Here is an 18,067-nt window from a genome sequence, read left to right as displayed (position 1 = left end):
TATATATATATATATATATATATATATATGCATATATTTTAATATTCAAATTTTTCAAAGTTTAAACCTTTCAAAAATATTATAATTATTCAAAATTTGACATAAGAATATGGTGAGACTCATATTTATATGTCAGTCTGTACAGAATTATACTTTATAGAGAATTAGTATTAGTCTATGTTACAACTGATTATTGTTATACAAAACACGTACCGAAATTTTGCAACAGCTCCACAGCGCCGTCCTCATACATCTTATTTTTTGTAGAAAATTTAAATTCCTGAAAATCGTGATACAATCGGATTATTAATTTTCGCAATCTGCGAATAAATAAGCAATACTCGGAGTTTTATCGAGCAGACGGAAAATTTTTATACAACATCCGATTACATCAAATCTGCGCAAGTTTATTAAATATAAACAGGCACGCAGGTAGTTAAAATCTCGCTTTATAGCGAAAGAAAGAGAGAAAGGTTTTATAACGATTTGCAATTTTCCTATTTAGTTTTCTCGCAAGTAACGCGTTTGTATACTGCGGCAAGCTTTATACTTACAGACATTGTTGTCAACATCGGCTTATCCTTGGGTGAACAATCTCAGATGCTATAATCGGCACGAACATCGCGTACTATCAGCGATTATTTGCCAATACTAATACGCGCGCACTATCACCGGTTGCTCTCATTGAAACCCGAAATTCGGTGATTATTCTCAATTGAATTCCCAATTCGAGAAGCGGGCGGTCTTTCGGTAGCCGCACGAATGATCGCGTCGGATTCATAACAAACCGGAGCACAAGAAGAAGAATTGAGATAAACTACACGCGACACCGGCGACTTGACATTTCTTTAATACTACCTTTCGAATCGGTAAACGCAAACAATGTTCAACGGTAGGTAAAGTCAATTAATTACGCGCGCTTTCTTGGCGCATTCGGCGGGAGACAGCGGGTGAGAGAAAGAGAGAGAGAGAGAGAGAGAATCGACCTCTCATTTCGTCGCACGAACAGCAGCCGCGCCGCAGCTGCGGATCAACATAAAAAAAAAGTGATCGATCTTCCTTGCCTAGATGCCGTCACGCGAATATGATTACTCCCGCGCTTTTGCTCGTGAGTAAATTTTCTCTTACACATGATTACGACATGACGCGACGGTATCATGACATGATCACTTCTGTGGTCGGTCCGTGCATACACGGCACTACTACACTCGCTTTCGCTTCAAACAGTTCAAACGGGTTTCAATGACGTGATGTGCATTCCCCGGCGGCAGCCACGGCTATGATCCGTCGCCCTGTTCCGCGTCCAGTCTGAAGTTTATTATTAGTACTGAGGTACCCGATATGGGGGGTAGTAGTAAAAGATGTAGGTGACGTCGATCGCGCACGAGCGGCAGGATAATTAACTCTTGTATGAATTGTTGAGGACGAGTTCAGAGTTTTTCAGATACGTCGTTTTGTAAAGACGCGCGCGCGCGCGCGCTCGTGAGGTAGCGTGCGCCGTTTGCCGTTCCAGACGGCGGGATTATTACTCTCCCTCCCCTCCTTCTATCTCCCACCATCCAATATTCCTTCCCATTTCCCTCCCCCTTCTCTCTCTTTCTCTTGTTCTCTTGCTGCCTCCCTCCTCCCACCCTTCTACCTGTTCTTGCCGCGTCTCTTGTCCGCTGGGGAGGGAGAAGAGTGGGAGGGGAGGGGGTTCACTCTTGTTATGCTTATACATATGCGTGATGTATACTTACGAACGCGTATGATGCATCAGTGTTCAGATCCTTCGCGAGGAACCCAGCAAATATAAAAAGTACTATTTCGACGTGACGGCAGCCAGCGAGGCAGTCCAAGGCAAACGGACGGACAATAACAAATAGAAGGAGATGATTCTAAGAAAGAGGAAGGATGACGCGAAAAGGGAGAAAGCGTGGTGGGAGCACGAATGAAAATTAAGTTAACCTAACGTGTACTCAAGTACGGGTGGGGAACCAATGGGAGACGGCGAACGCTCGTAACCACAACCTGTTAAACTATTCTGTGCCAGTCGTCCCCTTTCTGCGCGTACCCGCTTTTCCTACCATTCGCCCCTCCCTCCGTCTTCGCTACCCTCTTTCACCAAGTTTCCTCTTATCCCCCCCCCTCTCTTCCCCACCGTTCCCCTCTTCTTTCTCGCTCGCACTTGTGCCACCAAATGCCCGTGGCTTTCAACTGAATCCCTCATTCCATGCAATTCCCCAGCAAAACCGTCAACGCCAACTGTCCAATTGCCGTCTGTCATCCATTGTACTTAAAAGCACGCTGACGATTTACATCCATAATTTCGCGATTGTTCTTCTGGTTCCGTGGAAATTAAAACCGCACCTGTTTCTTTTGTTATGGCATATTACTACGTAGCACCACGTAGTCGTTATGACATTGATCCATACAGTCCGTGTCGGAAATACCAGCCTATGCGACTCAAAGCTGGCAACATATGATGGTGGACGCGACGTACTTTACTCTTTGCTGTAATTAAATTTCTCGCAGTTGGTTTCATCTTGTATAAAGTATAATTTATTATCGCGTAAAATATATTTCTCTTTCAATACAATCAATTTAAGTTAACTGCTCTACTCTACTTTATGTGAAACTTTTAATCTTATCAAAGCTAATCTTAAGAGCATGATTAATTTATAACTTTACTAAGTTTCCTTATTTTTTTCTTCACTGATTACAGTATCTGATGTCTGAGAAGTTGATATATGCATAATATGAATAATCAATTGCATAATATTGCATCTATAATACAGTCATAGAATATATCTGATGTTTGTGCATATATACAGGCTGATTCATTTTAAATATATCGATTTTTTTCTCGAAATAAGTTCCTGAAAAAATAAAATTCTGAAATATTAAATACAAGTTTTACAATTTTAGGATAGTATACGCTTGCAAATTTTTTATAACGTGTTTTTGTGAGATACAAATAAAAAAAAAATGAAGCTATTTAACTTTTTCATGCAATTTAATTTCCCTAGTTATTTTGTGCATAATAAAATACGAAAATTGTTAAAAAAATCGATAGTTTACTTTTCATATTTTATTCTAACATATTTTATTATATAAAAAAATATCCCCTAATCTATTAATTTTGTAACTTCATATTTAAATTTTTATTTGCAGAATAATTTAATAATAGGAATTGTATTATACACAGGAAAATTAAACGTTTCTATTTTATAAAATATCGATTACATTGATATTTTACAAATATGATTAAAAAATATGATTAAAAAATTTGCAATATGTATTACATTACTCATTTAAAATTCTAAAATTTTCATTTGAAATATTTGTTTAAAAAATATTTTATTCGAAAGAAAAATTGATGTCTTATTAAAAATGAATCACTTTGTATACAAACTGAAAAGATAAGCGAACCATATTTTTTTCCAAAAGTTAATTTGAAGAGGGAAATTTATAGTGCACAAATAGTGTAATTGCATCCTGAATAACCAGTTTAGCTTGTGGAATCCACGCGAGCAAGGCGTGGCCGGTAATGGTTAGAGGTCGATGAGGACGAATATAGTAGGGGAACTTAACGGAACCTGTCGAAAACGGCCGAATCTGCCGTCTATTGATCGTAACGAACCTCGGTCCCAGACTTCGTGTAGCACAATACCTGGATTCTATTTTTAGAATCGTTCCTTTTTTTTTTCTGGGATTGGCTCTTTTTAATTTGGCAGACTTCAGACAAAAACTTCGGAAATGAGTAGAATAATTGAGATCTGAACTCATTTGTATGCCACGTCCCTGAAACAAAAGAAAATAAAGACGACGCGTTTGCGTGTAAAACTGTTCAAAATGGAACCAAGTATATATATTTTTAGAATTATAGTTATACAGCGTAAAAATAGTCTTTAATTAAATATTTTGTGCGCACTTTGTAGCTAATCAACTCAATGACGTCATCACTTACAGTGAATAGAAATCCGTCAAAGAAAGAACGCCTCCAGTCGCAACGCTTCGCTCATCGTCTACAATTGCACTTAATTGCATACAAAAGTCATTGGTTATATTACTTGTTCGCTCATTTGTTTTACATTACGATAATATGAAAACTCATAGTCTAATGCTATTTGTCTGTTAATGCAATAATAAATATTTATAAAAAGTTAATCAAAGCGGTGTAATCAACCAGTCAGACGTTGCTGCGATTCTGCGCTGTAAAGCTGTATGCATACAATTGGGTGGTCAAATATGCACCCGGTTGCCACTAGTATTTACATTCCGAGAAATACTTGATTATCGATCCCTCCCATCCCCCACTCTTCGCCACTTCCGTTCTACCACTAGTAGAAACCCCATACTATGAGCAACGACTGCGTTAGTTTGGCGCAGAGAAGGTAATCCCCTTTATGGAGCAGGCAAGATTATCACGATATAGTAGCGGCGTAACTTTGGCACGAGAAGTGGGAGGAGGAAAAGGGAGGTGGAAGAGGAGATTGCGACTGGGGGAAAGGGGTGAAAGGGAGGGAAAGGATGAAGGAAAAAGAGATGGAAGATGCTTCGTATAACGTACATTGACCCACCATTTCCCTCTGTTACTTCCCCTCAAACCGATTTTACCACAGTTGCGTACAATATTTTAAGCTCGATTTCTTCTTGATGAGTTTTGTTCAAGTTACGTCCCTCGAATAAAGAGAAAGGGGGACAGAATGTGAATTCTCGACGTTTCGTTATTCGTAATTACGAGACTGTATCTCACAATTTGTTCGAGCTTATCATAATACCGTGTGTAATATAGAGGTTGTAATTTGTATTCATTATCAATATTAATGTGCAAATTTAAACATAAATTATGTATAATATTTTAAAACTCGATTATCTGAATCTGGACAAACTTATTAAAAATAAATTAAACTTCCTTGTTATTATAGAAGAAAATATGAATAAAATGAATGTAGTTAAATGAAAAAAATTTTTCATTTCTCTCACACATACACAGCTGTTACAATATAACTCTGTAATGTCTGCTTTATTATAAGGGAATATAATATAAAAATATTCAATGAATATTAATAGCCTGCTGCAAAAGCAGAATAATATGACCATTACAACTTAGTCGTATAAATTATATCAAACATTTGCATTTAATATTTAAATATGCGATATAATACGTATATTATATTCCAGTTTCTGAATAATCACGTGAGGTAACACGCTGTATACGGCATAATAACGAAATATATAGCCACAGTTTGTAGGTGCATGTTGGCTTGTATAGCCAACGGCAATAACCGAGTACAAGCTAACATTACTCAACTGCAACGTAGGTTAATGCGCCCGCAGAGCGCGCAATAAAAATAATAGCTCTTCCCCTCTTCCATTCCGCCACTCCTGCTGCGAAGGGCAGAGGAGAAATAGTGGAATTTTCCACGGTCGAACTGCGCCTGTGTCGCTGTTGCTGGTCAATCGGTCGCTGCTGTTGCTGGTACGCTTGCTAGTCCTCATCCTACGTGATGGAACAGCAGAAACGACCGACTCAACAGAGAGCGAATGCCTGGGAACGTAGTGGGGAGGTGGGAGAGACCTACCCCACACTGCCTCGAGTACCTTCATCTCCTCGCTTCCATTTCTTCGCTCCCGGGTTCTTCCTTTCATCCCGCATCTACCTTACCCCCCCCCTCGCCCCTCCCAGAGATTCACCTCTATCCTAGAACCTTCTACCCATTTATTGCTACCAATAAACTTTGTGGATTATTATAATGCAAATTAAACTCATAAATTCTTTTTTCTTTGTATAGAATGATGTTTTCATCTTATTTTTCTTTTATGTATTTTGCTTTACGACTATTCAGGTATTATTAATCCATTACTGCAGAAATTACTTTGTGACCTTGGATTTTACATTTTTTTCGAATTTTACAAATAACATTTCTTTAAAAAAATCTAAAAAAAATTTTTGAATCATATTGCATGAAAATTGTTAACGACAGCCATTTTTCACGAATAGAAAAGACTAAAAAAAGTATTTCTTTTCATGTTGAATATTATATTAAAATTATAAAAAGATTTACAACATTTCGTTATAATTATATTTTCTTTTTTCTACGTTTTCTTTTTACTCTGTAAGCTCGATATATCAACGTTATTTTTTGCGACGTAAAAGTAATATTAAGAGAAATATTACTCCTTCCTCAAGTCATATGATGAATAATTCTCTTTGATATTTTAGTTTTTTTCCTGCACGGACATCAGATATTATAATTATTTGAAAGGTAATTATAACATGCCAAGAGTACGCGAGCGTGGTAATAGTTTATCAACAGTACGGTAATATTTTCTCGTGGCGAGGTTAATATATAACATGACCTCGTTTGTTGACCTCACTGGTTGCTAAGCACCACAGTCGTACCGGCATTACCGACGTGGCATGGCGGAGTATGGGAAGCGGGGAGGGCTGAAGCTTTAGCGACGTTGCCAAATTGCTCACGAATGTGTATGTGATCTAACCACCAACACGATGCAACCAACCAATCAGCAAGCCAACCGACCGTTCGATGCATTGAAAATTTCTGGTATCATGAACGGAACAGTTGGGCAATTATGTGCAGAACCAGGCGAGATTAATCGCCCAATTGACAACCGTTTCCTTTCACGATAATTTTCCTGTTTCTTTTTCTTGTAAATTGTACCAGATCCATATATGAATTGAAAGTAGTAACAAAATAATTACATTCGAAAAATTTTAATATAATTTGTGAAATACACAGTCAGTGTCTACAATAAAAACGTACATTACAATACAGCACGGCTGCAAAATAAAAAAAAATATATATTAATATACATATATTGATTTTGCTTAATAATAATAGAAAGAATAATTATTATTTTTAATTTATTTGAAAATAATTTTATTGTCTCGTAACAAGTTTTGAGCTGTTTTTTTGTTCAAATTAAGCTTACAGATGAAGTTAAAATATCGATTGCGTAATCAAGAAAAAGTATACAACAGTAACTAATATGCGTTTAACTGTTGCGTGGTGATGCTGACTTGCTACATTCGGTCACGTTAAGCATGATTATATAATTGGTGACCAACTTCGAGTAATTTACTATTCAAAGCTGCGAATTATTTTTAGCCTGCGTGAAGTATAGAAAGTCATGATCCAATTCTTCTTAATCTCGTTAAACATATAAATGAAGTACTTTATGTTTTTCTTTTTCGATGTTACAATAATGAACTCGTAAAATATATTTTATTTTTTCTTTGGCAGTAATAGATCAATAATTATAAAATATTATGTTATAGTTTTCTAAAAAAAGATACGTCATAAGAAACATATGTCATATTAAAAAGTACTAATAACATTTATATGCAACATATAAATCTAAAAATGAATTATTAAAAAATACTTTAAAAGTATTAATTAAAAGCAGATATAAGATTATTGCAAATGTAACCATATAACTTTACAATCAAGTATTATAATTTAAATACGTGATTATAATTATTATATGTACTCGTATATTATAAGCCATATAAGAATTTAATTAGTATTGTACAATGTTAATATTTATGTATTATCAGTTATAATCAAGTAATTTAAAGCTTCGTAAAACTTATTTGATATATAATTTAAAATAAAATTTTTTATGTCACATAAATTTTATATCGTATAAAATGAAGAAACTACAGTGAAGTATAAAAACTTTATGTGCTTGGATCGCTCTCTCAACTTGTGTTTCATATATCTGTTTTTTTTCTTCTTCAGTGTGGTATATCAGGTCACAATTTCTTTAGAGAGAGCTGGTTTATGGCTATGTGACTTGCCCTCTGAGAGGCTGACCTGGAATCAGTACCCCGATTCTGTAACTTTTAACGACAATGTCGGCATCGTTACGCAGGTATACTAGGGACTTTCTACAATAAGCCATTACCTACTTAAGCTTTAAGTAAGTCGTAAGAAATTGACCAATTATAGTTCAATTTTCTTACACTCGATTATAACTAGTCAATTTCTTACGATTTAAAATTTAAGTTAAAATGATGGCTTGTTGTAGAATGTTATACATGACAAAAAAGCTGCGCAACGACAATATAATGATATCAAACTGTCGTTAAAAGAGAGAATTACAGAATTAAGGTTTTTTTTTCTATAGCGACATTTGGGAAATAACAACCAGAGTGATTTCCCGTTTCTCTTTTCTGGTAAACTTTCAACAATAAAATCGAAATATATGTCGGAATCGAATCCGAAACTCATCGATTATGACAAATAATTCGAATAGGCTTTAATAAATAAATCAATAAATTAAATTAAACCTTTTAAAGCCGACACGGATTATTAATGTGTCACTATATACAATTTATTCAAAATTAAAAACATAACCGGTTTAATTCTTACTTTGGATTCTATTCAGTATAAATTAATAAATCTTGCAGTACCAAAAAAAAAAAAGGAAATCATCGATTATGAATCAGCCGTTTTTATAATCAATCATGCGTTATCCCATATATATTTGTTTCAAAAATATATTTAAAAAATGTAAAAAAACGCGTCAATTTTTCTCTCAAGTAGTATTTCAAAATTTAAATGAACAAATGCGATAAAAAATGCTGTCTATATGGGGACAAAAAAGAAGACAGTGTTGTGCATATTATATTATATTCCTATCCAATGCGTGAAGATGATACAAATGCTGAGAGAGCGTATATTTTTAGATTACGGACATCTGGAAAAAATAAAGATGAACAGCTTCTTAAGTCTAGTTCAAAATTCAAGCTTAGGGATGTTTGATAAAGCTTTATTTTAATCAACGAAGAATATTTCAACCTAAAACATTAATACCTAATGATCGATAAAAGTTAATAATTATTAATTATTAATTATAATGAATTGTTAATAATCAATTACAATTATTGTGAATAATAAATAATTATTAATAATTATTTATTATTCACAATAATTGTAATTGATTATTAACAATTCATTATAATTAATAATTAATAATTATTAAATATTAATTATTAAACAATAATTAGAAAAAAGAACTAGTGATGAACAATCAAATGCTATTCTCAGTGTATAAAATGATTAACACAGTTTGAATGTTTCAGTTCAATTTTGAACCATTTAGCAGTCTTAAAATATATGAAACAATAGTTTCACATTTTCAATTGCACGTGATAAGAACGATCCTGGAGCTATAAGTTTAATAAGTGTCAATCACAGCCGGTTGATAAGTCTAGTGAATTATGGACTATTATAACAGGTGAAACAGAAAATAAACGACCAACAGGGCGAATGAATAATAGTGGACAACATATCGTGGATAATACACAAATGGTATAAAAATAAATGTAACAAGTGCAAAAAGAGATATAATTAATAAATCAATAGACAGTCAGTAATTAAAATATTTAAATGTCAAGAAGTCGGGAATTTAAAACACACAAGTACACTGTCAATAACATAAAAAGGAAAAAGATTATTGTTTAATATATTTTAAGATTGTTGAAGATGGCTTGAAATTAAACCGAAATGTTGTATTTTCAATTCAAATTATGTATCTTTAATAAACTGTGTTAGTCATTTTACTTTACATTTCATATCGAATAGATTTTGATGATTTATGAAGCAATAAAGGAGACATTCATAATTTTATACATTTGATAAAATAGTTTGCAGTTTGCATGCTGGCGTATTCTTATTCACATTATTCTAATATGCATTATATGTAAGTGTTAGATTAACTTTGACAAACAAAAAATTTTACACGAGATTGAAACTTTGAAATTCTATTTGAATTAGTTGTCATTGAAAACTTGTATTGATATACAAAACAATTATCATGATATTTTTTTATTTACCTCAGTATTCGAGACATTTTAATTAAAATATTTAACAGAGGAATTCCAGGTAAGCTACTCATTGTCAGTACAGCCTTGGAGTATACTGTAAGATATAATTTTACTGTCAGTCGATTTTTATATACCTAACGATGCTTGAGGATTCTTTGTTTTACATTTGTAATATACGGGCAGCAAATATGACATACGAGATTCAAGTTCTTAAATTATATACAGTTATTACGTTACGTAAAAACTATGTTGTTTATCCAATTATTATATGTTGCAACATTTATTTTCTATTTTTCTCTGCTGTTTAAATAGAAACATTGCAGAATCATATATGGTAAAACGTGAGGACTTCCTAGTATTTAAAAATGAGTTTCAAACTGCATCAGAGTAAAAATAAAATTAAGTTAACTGGACTCTATATAGAATAGAACAATATATCCTCTACTCGTTATTTGTGATTGCACTATGAATTTAATAGAGCATTAATAAATCATGTTCGTCTGATTCGATTGTATCAATTTATTGCTCAATTTGTTCAATTCATTGTGTTATTGTTATTAAAGCAAAATGCAGACCGTGGTCGTGATGTAATATTTCATATTCATAGGTATTTAGTTTATATTTTCGTCACGTTTGTTTAGAACCAAAGAGGATAAACTCTTTGTAAAGTATTATAGAACCAATACGGCCAACCTAGGCGTACTAATGTGAATGTACACATATCGATTGTTTTTTTTTTAGTAGTTTTGTTATTCATAATAAATTTTAATTCACTACTAAACATTTATCAATCAGTTTTTAATTTTGGAAAAATAAAGCTTAGGTACGCTAGATAGGGTCTGGTTACTTTAGATTAAAAAACTAACTTTGAAAGTTTTTGCACTTTTTAAGATTATAAAAAATATGTATCATTTTGTTTTTTGAATTATTTTATAACTTATTCAAATTCAAGTTAAAGAAAGTTATTTATATATTATCAGTGCGCTCCTCGCTCTGATGAAGTGAACGATAAGGTTTACGAAACGTTGGTATTAGCGATCACAATATGGCGATAACCCGCAAACCTTTTGGCATTTCTGAATACCCGTGGAAACCTTAAAAATATTATCATTTATATATTCTTTTTAAAATTATGAAACGACCGTGTAAATGAGAACATAAATATGATAGAGAAAGCCAATGAATGGTCAAAGATTTTAGATGTTTCAAATAATACGATATACGATATATATGTATATTCTTTGTTGAAATATTTAAGATATTCTTTTTAGATTCAATACATTAGAAACCTTAAAAAAATCTTTTAAAAAAAGGTATACATCAGTACATAAAAATAATAGTGCCTCATTATTAAACAAAATTTTTTAATGTAAATAAAAAATTAACTAATCAAAAAGATATAAATCAATCCAATTAGCCAAATACTACTGACAAATCTATAATTACAAACATATATTTTTGAAAATAATACATAATATTTTTAAGTACTGATAGAATTTTATTTTATTTTTCTATAATATTCTATTGTTATTGTTATTTAATTAAAAATCATATAAAATGAATTTAAAATAAAAGTAAGGCATAAAAACATGTCATGTCCAATCATATTTCTACAAACATCTTTTTAATTTAATATTCCATAGATCGTAAGAGAGCATATTTTTAAAGCGAAAGCCGCGAACCATTCTGTGAAATTTGATATTACTTATAATATTGCATTTTGTGAAATTTGATACTTCTTATAACATTGCATCATTTTAGCATCACTAAATATAATTTATTATTTTCTTATTCTAATAATAATTCGTAAATTTTTAGATATTATTAAACATATTATTAATAAGAAGCTATTAATATTCTTTCCTATTTATAACATTTATGTACATTTACCTATATATATAAATGTTATATATAATAATTTTTTTTATTCTTGATTAAATAATCTTCCAATTAATTTATGTGCGTAATTCATGTACAGATTGAAAGATACTATATGCTTTAATTCAAACGAAAACGCTCGAAAAACAAAAGATTTGAATAAATTACTTGATAGCGTTTCGTTTTTTTAATTACGTATACTTGATGTCGCGATACTACTTCATTCTGATAATATTCCAATTCAAAATAATTTATTTAAAATACTACTTTAAAATGGTATATAGTTTTTGGGTTGCTGTATATAATTTCCGTAGCCATAAGATGTACCGTAAGAATTAGCCAATTAAAAGTTTAAAAAGAATAATAACTTATTTAAAGTATTTGAAGTATTTAAAGGGGATATTAAATTGAAAAATGTGTCCCTTATCTATTTTATATCTTTTTATACATATACATCACATCGATCAATAGTATATCTAAAGAATCAAAAAATTGTTGAGGATCCGTGTACTGGGAATTCCGTAGGAAGATTACCCTCCTAGCATTTCGTAATTAGGTATAATCTCTTTTGATGATGCGAAAAATAAGGATGAGAGAAAGTTTTGTCTGTATTAAATTCAACGTCATTCGTGAATCTACATATTTACTTAATTTTCCAACATCAAGAGTTTTTGCAATTGCATGTTTATAACATTCTTTTTTTTTTTAGATTTTTTTAAACATTTTTTGTGAAATAAATAGAATAAGATGAGAAAATATGTAGATCATTATATACATACAACATATGGTACGTGTAAGAATAAACCAATTTGGCATTTTCAATGAATGACTTCTTATGTCTAATATTAATTAATAAGTTATTTAGTAAGTTATTTATTTGTTTAAGAGTGCGGTCGAGTTGCCGCTACGAATGTTTCGGAGCATTTGATTGATCAATCAGAAAAAAGAATTTTATTAATTGACCAATAAAAAAACGATTCGAAGCATTTGTAGCGGCAATTCGACCGTACCCTTATATTTCGAACTACGCTGATTACTATTTGGTCTTAAAAATAGCCTTATATCAAAGGTAGAAATTTTATCTCGTTATTAAATTAATGTACACTATACTATTAATAATATATCACTAATGAGCATCTTATTAATCTTAGTTTGCTACACGAGATATTTATTACGAAAATTATTACCTCAGGAGTCGAATATTCTCTCTATTTTCTTCTATTTTCTCCCTATTTTCCAGAAAGGGCGTCAGTTGATCGCCGAGATTTCTAATATAAAACTTCATGTATAAAACTTCTCTAGCCCATTCATCCTACTATTGATATTCAACTGAGATATTTCTCACAATAAATTTCACATTTATACGTGATTTAAGATGTTCGTTAGTAATATAAATTGTACATCAACTTCATAACGTCAATAATTTTTTATTGATTTTTAAACAAAAAAGAAATAGATACTAAAATTTTATGATGGTATAAAAATAAGGACAAAATATATAATTTATTACTCACCAATTTATGTCTTAAATTTTTATATCCAAGACATACAAAAATTGTATTTTGCTGTTTTTTTTTTAACAAAATAGAAACTACAACATATGTTGTTAAGAGAAGACAAAGGGTTTATAGGGATAAAAAAATCGATTTTTTAATTTTTGCTGATTATTGTAGTAGGTATGATTGTCTAAGAATAGAATGCTATTGATTTTATTACGAAATTCACAACTTGAACGAAATTAGAACTGAAAATCTGAAGTAACGCAAAAAACCGACAGGGAGCGGTAGGCTTCGGATAGATTGGGGACAGCTATTGTTACAGTGGGAAATCTTTCTTTAGAAATACTTGTATCGAAATAAGACATCCGTCCTTAACGCTCTATTATTATAGACCTGTAGCATAGCGTCTTCTTTATACTATAGAAACTACGGTCCTACGCGCAACAGAGAAAACAAAAACGAATACGTATCTTTCTGACTCTCTCTTGCAAACAGGGTTAGCCAATCAGTGAGTTCCTGACAAAAAACGTACAAAGAAAAAGTTTAATCATTGAATCAGAATGTCTAGAAATTAGTACAATCTAGTACATTCCTATTCCTCGATGGTGCGCTCCAATATGTTATAAAGCTCATTAGTTTTTTATCTAAACTAGTATACATTTCCTATACTTAAAATAAAGTAGCTATATATTTGAAGTTGAGTTTGGTGAAAGCGAGAAAGAAAATTTTAGTGACAAGGAATAGACTAAAAATAATTGTTGGAAGAAACACAGACTGAGATAGATTTAGGCTGGTATTCATAGTCCGATTTTTTATACATAATTTAAGACCATTTTAAATGTGATCACAAGCAGTCATAAAAATTCTATCCAATTAATAAAATGACTTGAGATTATACGATCTTGAATGTTAAATTGGACTATGAACAGACATCATACTACAGTGCTGGCAGTTTTTAAAAGAGAGATATATACTTTAATTTAAAAAAAACATACGTTTGGACTTTAAACACGTTTTTTCGAAAACATTTTTCAAAAGTTTTGCTAAAAAAAAAAAGGATTACATAAAACAAGATAAAAATTTATCTCCTTTTTTTACATCTTTTACCAATAATGAATTGAAAATCCTATTTAATTCAGACACAGTATGGATGAGAAATAATTATTTATATTTTTATTTGTTTTATGAATATTCTCCAAGAGTTTATGAAAATAATATGCTAGAACAGATTTGAATAGTTCTGTTTCTTATGTGCTGAACTGCATTAACTGTTATATCCTTATGTTTCATCGTTGCTGTAATATTTGAAATTTGTTCATTCGTTCTGCTCAATCGAATATGAAATAATCTCAAAGTTAGAAGAAGATATCCATTAGAATTTTTAATTTAAAATAAGCAGTCATCTTTAAAGTTGATTTTGAGATATCTTCTGACGCTATTTTGCTATGCTATTGTATCACGTTTAACATGCAACACAAACATAGTATTGTGATGTTATTAATATATCTTCCAGACTTGTAACATTTTTATCTTTGATAATCTCATCAAATCATAGAAATTTGGAATGAAAATTAGGAAGATGCAGAAGGTAAACCTAGTAGTTCTACACCTAACAATCTCTCATTACACGAGAAGATACACATGATAAATTCTTCAGCTTTAAATCTGTCAAGCTAGATTTCATAAAGTGCCTGCTATAAATTTTGTCGATAACAAACTATTGATTGATATACGACATCTAGCATATACAATGGTAAAACACTGGCAGGAATGTAGAAGTTTGTTTTACTAACAAAATATGATGATAGATTGATGGCAAAAATTATGATATATTTAGCAAATTATGATATATTTATCATACAATTTGACACAAATAGAGCAGAATCGCGTTTGACAGATACTATTTGATTTCTGCTGCCAATCTGATATCAAGTTATATATTACCATTTTGCAAAACACAAGCTTAAAGAGTAGTTGATTGAACCAATTTCACAGAATATACACTAATAACATCACATTAATGTTACAATTTCTTATTCAGCAATGCAACCATTACAACATATCGTATCACATTATTATATTGAGTGGATGATTATAATATTAATATTACTGTTAGTTTCTGTTCCGCTAGCAATTTCTGGTCAAAATTGCTATCCATATACATGACTGTGGTCAGATTGCTTATTGAGTCAGGATTTGCCTAATGAAAAATTAATATCGGGCTAACATTCTGGATCGCAAATTTTCAAAGATTTCCAACAATTGCGGATATGTCGGAGCTTATAGGTATCGAAAAAAGTTGAATCCAGCTGTTTCCTTTCGGAGCATGCTTCATGATCAACTGTCCGTGCTACTCAATCCGACATATCCATTCGACAACAATCTGTTCGCTTTGTGCTTACTGCACTCGAATTATTCGCTCCTCCTCTTTCCAACGCCTAGATATATGTTTAGATCTCGTTTCCGAACGTGTAAAGTATCTGGGAGTGCAGATGAGAGGAACAAACGTATCATCATGTCCGCGACAATCTGATGAGTCAAATTATCAACAAAGTTCTCGTACGTCGTTTTCGGATTTCGATCTAATTTTACTCCATCAAAGAGAGTAAGAGAGACACTTTTTTTCCGTTAATTAAATTTCAAACGTGTCGTTTTTCTATTCCACCGTTCGATACGTAGAAGATACTCAATGCTTGTTGGTTACGCTTGCACTGAATTTAATGCGGAATGCATTGTTTTGTAAACAATGACAGAGTTCGGCCAACATACGTCGATTGTCAATTAATAACGATCGACAAGCCAAAGTTTTAAGCACGTGTAAACAAAACTTTCCTGTTGTCTTTTATTTTTAGCTAACAATTGTGATATTGTAATTACAAAACGTGTAATAATATATGTGTATAAAATAATTAGATTTCTTTATTATACGATAATGGCGTATTTATGTTGCCAAACGAGTTTAGTTTATCTATTTGATTGTAATATAATTAATCACTATGATTTGTTGAATGCGTATGTGATTTGTAGATAAATAATCATATACAGTATATAGAAAATTATAATTTTTATAAAATTACAAGCTTGTCGCATAAAAAGACAGCCTTTGCATAGAAATATAAATTTCTTGAATTTGATATAAAAAAATTCATCCAATACAATGTCTATGTAAGAAAATCAAAAGTGTTTTGTTATCTATTATATAGATAGCCGGATCTAAAAAAGTCGGAGATTCATCGACAGCGAATGTTTACTAGCAAAGTCAGTAAAATATGTTTGGGTCACTACGTAGCAAGTTTCAAACAGTGCAAGAAGGTATATCTGCTAGGTAAAATATTTTCTATATTCACTGTCTCTTATCTTATTGTGTACAGATGCTATGGATAACGCTAACGTATAATTATAAAATTGATGATAACCATTCATAAATCATGTATTTTACTTCATAAAAATCATGTACTTGTGATAAAAATAAACTACAAAAGATAATGTAGCAACATAGAGAGTAGCACTAGAACTTTTACAGCATTAGAATATCATGATTGTGATTTTAGTATACGTGGATTGTCGACTCCCGAGCATCCAAAGAGCAAAAAGTCAGCCAATGTAAGAAATGTAAATTATGATGCTGGGGCAGATGTTTTGCATCATTTTCAACTGCAATGGAACGAGCTTCATGAGCTCGCTGAGGAAAACGCGGGAAAGGCTCAAGAAGCAGATGCGCTGATATCCTCTATTTATGAAAAACTTCAACACGAGTGGAACAATGTTACATGCTTAAACAATACCTTAGCTTACATTCCAAAGATTAATAATGCGATTCAAGATCTGATGGACCAAATAGGTAGTTTTTCTCTTCAGAGACAAAACATGATAAATTAAAACTCGAATGGAAACCTAATCTTTCTAAAATTATTATTTATTATATCTCTAAGGAAACTTACAAGAAATGTTCGAAGAAGTTGAAGGAGCTTTGTATCGATTGGAAGACTTAAATGAAATGTTAGATTTACAAAGTAGACAGTTGGATCATAGGTTCCAATTGGCTTTGTACAAAGAGAAGAAATTGATGGAATTAAATAATTTCAAAAGTAAGTACGTGCGATGAAAAAGTGCATGTTGTTCAATCAATATTTTTTCATTGATTTATTTCAAATTAATTTTTTTAGCAAAACTAGCTAACGAGCACACAGAGAGACTTTCACAGCATGAATTAAATCAGCAAAAAAAATTGAAGGAACGACGAGAGACTTTTGAGGAAGCTTTTAAAGAGGATCTTGAGGAATACAAAACAACTGGATCCATACCAAGTATGTCTCTTACTTTTATGTATTTTTATAAAGAAAAGAAAAAGAAAATGTATATGAGTATAAAAATAAAATTAGCAGTAGCTCGTAGAAATATCTAAGTAAGGATATTTAAATGTAAATGTAAATCTATTAATTACGAATTAACAGTAATAACACTATGAATACTGCACGGATATATTTTGTCAGTCGGTGCAAAATAGAATACCCACTTATTATATAGGGAGGTTTCTGCCTTAGGGCCAGTTGTTCTACCTTTTGATAAATTTTATCTGTTGGGTAAGTAATAAGATTACTCAATCACATGCGTGGATTGCCAGATTTACTTAACAGATAAAATTTATCAAAAGATGAAACAACCAGCCTTTAGAGATAAAATCTTTGAAACCTATAAATTTATTTAAGAATATGATGAAATCTATCGCTCAATACCAAATTCCACTTTTTTTATCGGCAGGGAAAGTTGAAAAAATCATGTTTGGAATTTTACGAAGTAACGACGCGGAGGCGAGAGAGACAGAGAGTGGAGGAGGAAAGCTGGCAACCCG

At 31.7% G+C, this 18,067-nt stretch overlaps 2 protein-coding genes across 6 annotated transcripts in view; one reads left to right on the top strand and one right to left on the bottom strand.

Annotated features, from left to right (window-relative positions):
- LOC108755647 overlaps positions 1-1,105 on the bottom strand; it is an 8,768-nt gene extending 7,663 nt beyond the window's left edge. For all 3 annotated transcript variants that reach the window (XM_018498767.1, XM_018498769.1, XM_018498768.1), the window contains exons 1-2: positions 555-1,105; positions 214-280 (exon numbers count right to left, since the gene is read on the bottom strand). In XM_018498767.1, the coding sequence (XP_018354269.1) occupies positions 214-280; positions 555-572 (85 nt within the window). In that variant the 5' untranslated portion in view covers positions 573-1,105. The remainder of the gene's footprint in view (positions 1-213; positions 281-554) is intronic.
- The window catches only part of LOC108755679 (dysbindin protein homolog), a 21,253-nt gene that overhangs the window by 1,752 nt on the left and 1,434 nt on the right, over positions 1-18,067 (top strand). Inside the window, exons 1-5 of one of the 3 annotated variants that reach the window (XM_018498830.1) lie at positions 15,557-15,774; positions 16,419-16,540; positions 16,767-17,056; positions 17,148-17,303; positions 17,382-17,522. In XM_018498830.1, the coding sequence (XP_018354332.1) occupies positions 16,485-16,540; positions 16,767-17,056; positions 17,148-17,303; positions 17,382-17,522 (643 nt within the window). In that variant the 5' untranslated portion in view covers positions 15,557-15,774; positions 16,419-16,484. Of the gene's footprint in view, positions 1-15,556; positions 15,821-16,418; positions 16,541-16,766; positions 17,057-17,147; positions 17,304-17,381; positions 17,523-18,067 lie in introns of those variants that run through there. The other 2 variants (XM_018498828.1, XM_018498829.1) reach the window with 2 other exon arrangements.

Source organism: Trachymyrmex septentrionalis, unplaced genomic scaffold (genome assembly GCF_001594115.1).
Source record: "Trachymyrmex septentrionalis isolate Tsep2-gDNA-1 unplaced genomic scaffold, Tsep1.0 scaffold9, whole genome shotgun sequence".
NCBI classification, from domain to species: Eukaryota; Metazoa; Arthropoda; class Insecta; order Hymenoptera; family Formicidae; genus Trachymyrmex; species Trachymyrmex septentrionalis.
The sequence above is the reverse complement of the archived record's forward strand: the minus strand, read 5'-3'. Positions and strand labels throughout refer to the sequence as shown.